At 37.7% G+C, this 9895-nt stretch overlaps 1 protein-coding gene across 1 annotated transcript in view; it reads left to right on the top strand.

The window, feature by feature from the left end:
- Positions 1-1737: 1737 nt before the first annotated feature.
- The window catches only part of LOC123239121 (olfactory receptor 148-like), a gene marked incomplete at its 3' end in the record, with an annotated part of 15128 nt that continues 6970 nt past the window's right edge, over positions 1738-9895 (top strand). The window contains exons 1-2 of the mRNA XM_044666396.1: positions 1738-1757; positions 8236-9158. Of these exons, the coding sequence (XP_044522331.1) occupies positions 1738-1757; positions 8236-9158 (943 nt within the window). The remainder of the gene's footprint in view (positions 1758-8235; positions 9159-9895) is intronic.

Here is a 9895-nt window from a genome sequence, read left to right as displayed (position 1 = left end):
GAAAATCAGGGAAGGGGAGGGATGGAGATGGGAGATCAGGGAGAGGTCCAGAGAAATGAGATAGGTCCAAATTTCCCCAAAACAAAATAAGCACGGGCTAAGGCCAAAGCAATTAGGCCAAAGCCAAAAGGCCAAAGCAAAAGCCTCCAGCCATAGCAAAAGTCAGAAGGCAAAAGCCTCGTCAGTTGGAACTTCACCTCTATTTATAGCTTCAAGTTCTAACTGACTTTCTGAACATTCTAAGATGTTTAACTGACTTTTTGTGACCGTTAGAAATTACAGAAGCAAAACGTTTCTGTTAGCCACCTTGCATTACAGCTATCACTCTTTGTAGATGATATGATGGTCTACTTAAAGAATCCTAGAGAATCAAGTAAGAAGCTAATGCAAATAATCAACAATTTTAGCAAAGTTGCAGGATACAAAATAAACCCACATAAATCATCAACATTTCTATATATTTCCAACACATCATGGAAGCAAAAGTTAGAAAGAGGAATTCCATTTAAAGTCACCCTAGACAATATAAAATATTTTGGAATCTATTTGCCAAGACACAAGCAGGAATTATGTAAACACAACTACAAAATATTTTACACAATTAAAACTAGATCTAAACAATTGGAAAAACATTAATTGCTCATGGTTAGGATGAGCTAACATGATAAAAATCACAATGCTACACAAATTAATTCATTTATTCAGTGCTATACTTATCAAACTACCAAGAAAAATTTTAACTGAATTAGAAAAACTATAACAAAGTTAATTTGGAAGAACAAAAGATCAAGAATATCAAAAGAAATATTAAAAAATGTGAAAGAAGGGAGCCTGCCAGGGGCTGTCAAACCCCATACTGAATTACAAGGTCTCAAGTGGAATCCTAGAACTACAGAGTGGATTCTAGGGGGGATGGTTGCCCCCACTCAAGATTCCCCAACATGACTCCTCTCTTAATAACTCTTTATTGGAATCATTGTAATGAATATCTCTACTCAGTCCCAGGGATAAATAGAGGATTAATAAAGGTTGTCACTAGAGCCTTTACAGACCCCCTACAAACTCCTATGAAATTCCCACCTTTACATGTAATGATACAGAAATTCCCCTAAAGATCACTCCTCAACAAACTAGCAATTAGTGAACTAATGTTAAAAATTTTAAAACCCCAAATAAAAACTTCAGATTTCTCAATCCCCATACACAGAAACTTGAAGAATTGCCTTCAAGCTTCTCTGGTCCTTGATGTGGAAAGGAAGGACAAAGGGTGTAGAGCAAGTTACTGGACTGTTTTCATTAACCCCACAAATTCAGAGAACATACTAAACTTACCTTTGAAAAATATTGAATAATGAAAGGCTGTTATTGAAATAATACTTGGCCTGGCTTAGGCTTATTGTATCTTTTGAAATTTGCTGGTGTAGTGAATCACTTCTTGATTAATTATGTAAGAGCAAAGAATAATCATCCCTGACTTGATTGGTCAAAATGTAATTAACTATTATACTGAACTCTAATGCATGAATTGTAACTCATGGATGGACAGAAAGTCCAATTTCCAGCCCAATTACTCCATGATGAATATTACTCCATGATGAATATTTCTTGCCAAAAAGCTTTGCATCTTTTTAAAATCTAAATGGAATAATTATGGAATGTCAATCAAATGATTCTGTAATTCAATAAAAGTTAATGTATGACTTAATCTATTATCTACAGAAAAAATGTGTGTTGAATATGAAAATCCATGCCAACCGGTATGAAATCTTAAGAAAAGAGTATAAAAAATAAAGCCAGCTCAAGGCTGACCAGAACAGTCTTTGGGATACATGATTGAAATGCAGACTGTATTCATTCATCTTAATCCACCACACTGTCACACCCCTTCAAGTACCTGGACCTGTGGGAGTTTGACTCCCTCAGAGGCCTAGCAATACCGGATCTTAAACTGTACTATAAAGCAGTGGTCATCAAAACAATATGGTACTGGTTAAGAGACAGAAGGGAAGATCAGTGGATTAAACTTGGGGTAAATGATCTCAGCAAGACAGTGTATGATAAATCAAAGATTCCAGCTTTTGGGACAAAAATTTGCTATTTGACAAAAACTGCTGGGAAAACTGGAAAACAGTGTGGGGGAGATTAGGTTTAGATCAACATCTCACACCCTACACCAAGATAAATTCAGAATGAGTGAATGACTTGAATATAAAAAGGAAACTATAAGTAAATTAGGTGATCCCAGAATAGTATATCTGTCAGATCTTTGGGAAAGGAAAGATTTCAAGACCAAAAAAAGAGTTAGAAAAAAGTACAAAATGTAAAAAGAAATTATTTTGATTACATTAAATTAAAAAGGTTTTGTGCAAACAAAACCAATGCACCTAAAAATAAAAGGGAAACAACAAATTGGGAAAAAATCTTTATAACAAAACACTCTAACAAAGGTCTAATTACTCAAATATAAGGAGCTAAATCAATTGTACAAAAAAATCAAGCCATTCCCCAATTGATAAATGGGCAAGGGATATGAGTAGGTAATTCTCAGATAAAGAAATCGAAATTACCAATAAGCACATGAAAAAGTGTTCTAAATCTTTAATAATTAGAGAAATGCAAATCAATACAACTATCATGTACCACCTCACACCGAGCAGATTGCCTAATATGACAGCAAAGGAAAGTAATAAATGTTGGAGGGGACGTGGCAAAATTGGGCATTAATGCATTGCTTAGTGGAGCTGTGAATTGATCCAACCATTCTGGAGGGCAAATTGTAACTATGCCCAAAGGGCTTTAAAAGACTGCCTACCCTTTGATCCCTTTGATTCAACCATAGAACTGCTGGATTTATACCCCAAAGAGATAATAGGGGAAAAGACTTATACAAAAACATTTATAACCTTACTCTTTGTGGTGGCAAAAAATTGGAAAATGAAGGGATCCCCTTCGATTAGGGAATGGCTGAACAAATTGTGGTATCTGTTGGTGATGGAATTCAATTGTGTTAAAATAAATAATGAACTGGAGGAATTCCATGTGAATTGGAATGACCTCCAGGAATTGATGCAGAATGAAAGGAGCAGAATCAGGAGAACCATATACACAGAGACAGATACACTGTGGCACAATTGATTGTAATAGACTTCTCCATTAGCAGGAATGCAATGATCCAAAACATTTCTGAGAGTCTTATGAGAAAGAGCACTATTCACTTTGTAAAAGAGGAAACAGATTATGGTTGGACTGGATATTTAAAGTTTGGTCATCAGGAATCAATTACCCAATTCCAAAATAAAAGACTCAAGTAAGGATGACTTTTTTTGTGCTTTATTTACAATTAGAAAGGGTGAAAAGGGGGGGCGGGGGAAGGGAGAGAGAGAGAGAGAGAGAGAGAGAGAGAGAGAGAGAGAGAGAAAGAGAGAGTTAATCCAGCCTGATCCAGGGGCCTGAAACAGGAAGGGCTTCAGAGGCCCCAACAAAGGGGGCACAGAGGTTAATTAAACAAGGCTTCTGGGCAGGAGGCCTCCTCTAAGATGAGAGGCCTCTTGAGTCTAGGACCTCAGAAATGCCAAGGAAAAGAAAAGGGAGTCAGCCTAAATTACCCATGTGACAATTCAAAAGGAAGCAGTCTGAGGTATCAACTTGATATCCTTGAAGGCCAGGTTCAAAAGGCAAAATCCCCCTTAACAGGAAGTTATCATCATATTTAAAAGATAGTTATTTCATCACTTCCTGCATCCATCCTAGAGTTCTACATGGAAAAATGACAGTCTCAATCTTGTTTTGGACTGCCCAGGGGCAATCACTTGTTTTTTATTTGTCACTTACTAGCATATGTGGGTCATAGAGCTCCCCCTTAACCACTTAATTCTAAGTCGGGTGAGGTGACATATTCCTGGTAGCTAAAGTCTAAAAAAATGAATAAAGTGAGCTAATTCCATTTATGCAACATCCAGAAAAAGAATTGTGGGAGTAGAAACACAGAAGAAAAACAACTGCTTGACCACATGGGTCAATGGGAATATGATTGGGGATGCAGATTCTAAATGATCACGCTAGTGCAAATATCAATTATATGGAAATAGGCTTTGATCAATAACACATGTAAAACCCAGTGGAATTGCGTGTTGGCTATGGGAGGGTAGTGGAAGGAAGGGAGGGAAAGAATATGAATCATGTAACCATGGAAAAAATTTCTTAATCAATAAAGTTAAAAATAAAAACAAACAACAAAAATCATCATCCAATGATATGAACTAACTCTGTAACTATGCACATATTACGTAACCTTTTTGAGCCTCAGTGTCCTTATTTGTAAAATGGAGATAATAAAACCTACTCTTGGGAAGCTAGGTAGCATAGTGGATAGAGTGCTGTTCAGGTAGACCTGAGTTCAAATCTGACCTCTGATATTTACTAGCTGGGTAACCCTGGACAAGTTACTTAAGCCCAAATAACTTAACATTTTTCTTTCTTCTACCTTGGAACTAATATGGAGTATCAATTCTAAGATAGAAGATAAAGATAAAGAATTTCAAAAAAGATAAGAAAAGCAAGACAAAAGGTAGATTAAGGACAGCTACAAGAGAGATAGTAAAGCCCAGGGAACCATAGAATTAATTTGCAAGACATGTGGATATACTCGTGCATAGGGATGGGGTCTAGAGTGCAGAGCAGCAGGACAGATTGAATATTTCTGTGAGACAAATAGTGTAGAGTAGGCTTAGGGCAAGATTATAACTCTTAACTCCTAGTTCCTAGGATTGTGAATGGATATTTCTATCCTGTGGTTAAGAGGACTGATGAAAGGGTTAAGGGCTCATAGATTTGAAATGGACAACAGAATGAAGGACTGAAGACAGATATGTGCTATGTACCCCTTCCTATGTGGTCAGGGATTGTGAGATTGGGATTCAGTTTGCAAGCTAAAAGCTAAGTTTTGGTGGCAAGAAGTGTTGGGGAAAGGAGACATCCAAATAGAGATTGAGGCAGGGGCTGGATTTGGATGTGATAGAAGAGATCCTATGGCTTCTTACCAGGCCCTCTTTATAGCCAGTGATTAAAGTTTTTTGTTTTCCATTTTTCTTAAATATGCTTTTTAAGAAAATGTGGTGTTGGAATGGGGGAGCAGAGAAATGGGAGAAAAGGCACTGATTAGTGTGAGAAGGAAGAGAGCCACAAGTACTGACAGTAAAAGTTCTATTTTTTTTTAATTGAACATGTAACAATACTTTCCTTATGGAGTTTGAACTGGTCATGAGAAAACAGCTCTCACACTTAGTGATTATTCAACATGAAGAAAGATAGTCTTGGGACCACCTTTGTTATTACTCTAATACATTAGGTGCTTTACAGTGCTCTGGAGAAGAAAGTATTGTTATTAATAAAGTAAATTTGTTTAAATGATAAAGTACTGTGGTTTACAGACAGAACACAGATCTGGAAGTCATTCCTTTTCAGATTCACTTCTGTTCTACTTTGGAGATAGTAGAGCCCTTTGATCTTCTCATGTTATATCTACAATTGATAATAATGCTGAGGAGAAGGAGATGGGGGAACCAGCAAATTCAGAGAAGGATTTAATGAATCTATGCCACTTTGGAAACTGATTTACAAAAGAAATATCATGAGACTCATCTCTGCCAGTGTTGTCTCTTCTCTAGTCTCAAAACACCAAAGGTCTAATTGCTCCCCATGCTCAACAGATTCCTTAAGTTGGTGATACATCTGTATATGAGATCCCAAAGGGAGATTAAGGTCAGTTATAATCCCCCCACCATTTCTGTGTAAATTTATGTTCTCCTGAAGTTTAGGAGATAATACTACAATGAGTAGGGAAAGAGTAGTAGTCTAATCTGGGTGATTTGGCCTGATAAGGAGAAGTCTTCAAGGTTGCCACCTATACAACTCTCCTACATAATGACATCTGAAATAGAAGGAGGCATAGTTGGAAATAGCTGTATTTTCCTTTCATAAGAAACTTGATGAAAAGAAAAAGATATCTTTCAGTCTCAGTCGAACATGTTTCCCCTTGGACATGTAAGTTCACCCAGTTTCAATCTGCTTTTATAGAGAACAGAATGGTGAGCCATCAATCGACTGGCAACATAGACCTATAAGAATAAGTAGAATCAAGGGTTTGGGGTTATTATAAAGTCTGGATGGGCAACAGAACCCTTTGAAGGAAGAGAATTCACGACCTTTTGCCAGGACATAGAGATACAAAGACACACACAAAAACAAAGGCTCAAAAATTGAATCACATTCTCTGAAACACTCAGCTCAGCATTTTTATGATAAGGTGTTGGCTGATGCTTAAGCTGTGTGTTATAACAGACTTCTGGGCTTATAATAAGGAAGACCTTGATTCAAATAAAAAATTTGATATTTAGTTTTGTGATGATTGACTGTCCATTTTGACTTTTTGACACTCAGATTTCTTAACTAAAATAGAGACAATAAAATTTGTAGCATGGACATCACAACATTTTGAGGCTCAAGTGAGATAATTTGGTAAAGCATTTAATAAACTTTAATAGAACTTAAAATTATAAGTATGTATTATTATTCTAGATGATGTATTGATCCCCAAAAGCTCATTCCAGGAGGAAATACAAATACAGGGTCTATTAGAAATGTTTAATATTTTGAAGTTGGAGGTCAGCCCTCACACTTCAATTTGACTTTCATCTCCAGGTGTACTATTTGACATGAATGGAATAACTTTGCCTTCTAACAAAAAATAATTCTTTATCTTTTAAAATGTGGCCTTAATCTTAAATTAGCTTGGGCACATTCTTCTAGGCATGATATTTCTAAATATATTAAGCCAGGGGCAGCTGGGTATCTCAGTGGATTGAGAGTCAGGCCTAGAGACGGGAGGTCCTAGGTTCAAATCCAGCCTCAGACACTTCCCAGCTGTGTGACCCCGTGCAAGTCACTTGACCCCCATTGCCCACCCTTACCACTCTTCCACCTAAGAGCCAATACACAGAAATTAAGGGTTTAAAAATGTAAATAAATAAATAAATTTAAATATATTAAGCCCTATGCCCTGGTCTTGACATTTACTACCAGAAATGTTCCCACCCTTCTAATCATTTAGTCTCCAAAGAGCAAAGATCCAATGCCTTTAGGTTCATATCTGAAAGTCCCTTGTTTTGGGCCCTTTTAATTTTTTTTTAAATTTTAAACCCTTAACTTTTGTGTATTGACTTATATGTGGAAGATTGGTAAGGGTAGGCAATGACTTGCCCAGGGTCACACAGCTGGGAAGTGTCTGAGGCCGGATTTGAACCTAGGACCTCCCGTCTCTAGGCCTGGCTCTCAATCCACTGAGCTACCCAGCTGCCCCCCTTTTAATTTTTAATAGTGAACAATATTCCTTCATGAATACTAATGTGTTTACTGAATAGTATTTATGCTCCTGATGGTGATTATTCCATTCCATTCCTTCCTTATAAATTTAATAATCTTTTTTTAAACCCTTACCCTCCATCTTAGAATCACTACTGTGTATTGGTTCCAAGGTACAAGGGCAGCAAGGCAATGGGGCTTAAGTGATTTGCTCAGGGTCACACAGGTAGGAAATATCTGAGGCCACATTTGATCCATGGACCTCCTGTCTCTAGGCCTGGCTCTCGATCGACTAGGCCACTGAGCTGCTCCCTAATAATCATTTTTTGACTCTTTGGATTCCATGTCCTCTTCCTCTCCCCTCCCCACAACCATTTTCTTTCTTTAGGTTTTGTATTTTATTATTCTATTTCTTTTTTTTAAACTCTTTCCTTCTGTCTTACAATTGATACTAAATACCGATTGTAAGGCATAAGAGTAATGAAAACTTAAGTGACTTGCCCAGGGTCACACAACTAAGAAGTGCCTGAGGCCAAATTTAAACCAAGGACCTCACATCTTCAAACCTGGCTTTCATTGAGCCACCTAACTGCCCCTCTATTTCTTTTAAGTTCATTCTTTTGAACTGATTTTATCCAGGTTAGGCATCCATTTGCTTTGTAACTATGACATCTGTTATATAGAAGTGATAGTGTCTGTTGGGGAAGAAAGTATTTTCTTCAAGGGTCTAACTATTCCCACTTCTTAGATTAAAAAACATTTTTTTCAACATAAAACAAAAATTGGAATCAAAAATTGATTTGCAGCCTGCCAACCAAACTGAGTATCTGACTTTTACATTCAAATCATTCTTTGTTATCCTCTGTCTTCTCCCAGGGCTGACTCCCTATTGAAGATAAAGAACTATTCAGAGGTGACTGAGTTTATTCTCCTGGGAATCCCTCATACTGAGGGACTGGAGACAGTGCTCTTTGGCATCTTCCTATTCATCTACATCTTCACTCTGCTGGGGAACTTCCTCATCCTTGTGGCCATCATCTCTTCCTCTCGCCTTCATACACCCATGTATTTCTTCTTGGGACTCTTATCTACTTTTGACATGTTTTTTCCTTCAGTGAGTTCTCCCAAATTGCTGGTCTTTCTCTCAGGTAATAGCCAAGTCATCTCTTATAAGGGTTGTGCTTCCCAGCTCTTCTTTGGTCATTTTATGGGGTGCACTGAGGGCATTTTATACTCTGTGATGTCCTATGACCGTTTTGTTGCCATCTGTCATCCACTGCGCTACACAGTTATTATGAACCCCAGACTTTGTGTGGTCCTTGCTGCATGTACCATATTGATAGGTTGTGTCCATGCTACTATACTGACATCACTCACCTTCCAGTTGCCTTATTGTGGCCCCAATAAAATAGACTATTACTGCTGTGACATTCCTGCCATAATACCTCTGGCTTGTGCTGACAACTCACTAGTCCAGAGGGTGGGTTTCACTAATGTTGGTCTTCTGACTGTAACATTACTTTTCACTATTCTTGTCTCCTATACCCGCATTGGGATAGCCATTTTGAGAATTCGCTCTGCTGAAGGCAAGACCAAAGCTTTCTCCACCTGTAGTGCCCACCTTGCTGCAATCATGTGTGCCTTTGGACCAGTTATTATCATCTATATTCAGTCCACACCCAACCCTTTGCTTTGTGCTGTAGTTCAAATTTTGAATAACATTGTCTCACCAATGCTGAACTCCTTAATCTATTCTCTGAGGAACAAGGAAGTAAAAAGATCCTTGAAAAGAGTGTTTTGTGGAGCAGAACTTATTTCAGAGGTCTAAATTAGGAGACCTCATTTCCCCTGGCCAGTCTGTTTTTACATCCTTGTAATGGAATCTCTTGATCACATTCCTATCCTGTCTCACACTAACTAAGCCATGTTTCTGACCTCTCTCTATCATGATTCACTGCTTCCTGGATGGTATACGTTCTAGAAATGAGGCCAACAAGAGAAAAAGAAATTAGGACAAGTTATTTCTCCTCTTAAAGATCCTTCCTATTGGGATTCACTTTCCTTCTGGAATTTAGAAAGATGCCAGACTTGGACAGCAGCGACTGTAACATCACTTTAATGATCATATAAATGGAAATAAGCTCTCTTTGGAATATGCATGGTTATTTGGGATAAAGAGAGATAATTTACTTCTGCTATTTCATTGGTATGAGGATTTTCCAATACATAAGTTCCCCTCAACAGTGTGGATCCACAACTTAAACTGTAACATAATCTTAGGAAGTTGCTTATGATATTGAGAGGCTAACTTACTCTCCCAAGGTTATGTGCTCTATAGTTTGTTTTTTAATGTGTAAATGGAATTTTGCTCCCCAGGACTCTCTTACCTACCATCCTATTAGCATCCACTCTCTAAGTGTAAACATTGAGGGCGTAGATAGGATAACATTCTGGTTGATCCTGCCTCTCTCTCTCTCTCTCTCTCTCTCTCTCTCTCTCTCTCTCTCTCTCTCTCTCTCTCTCTCTCTCTCTCTCT

Source organism: Gracilinanus agilis, chromosome 3, assembly GCF_016433145.1.
Source record: "Gracilinanus agilis isolate LMUSP501 chromosome 3, AgileGrace, whole genome shotgun sequence".
Lineage (NCBI taxonomy): Eukaryota > Metazoa > Chordata > Mammalia > Didelphimorphia > Didelphidae > Gracilinanus > Gracilinanus agilis.
Note: the sequence above shows the minus strand (reverse complement) of the source record. Positions and strands in the feature narration are given on the sequence as shown.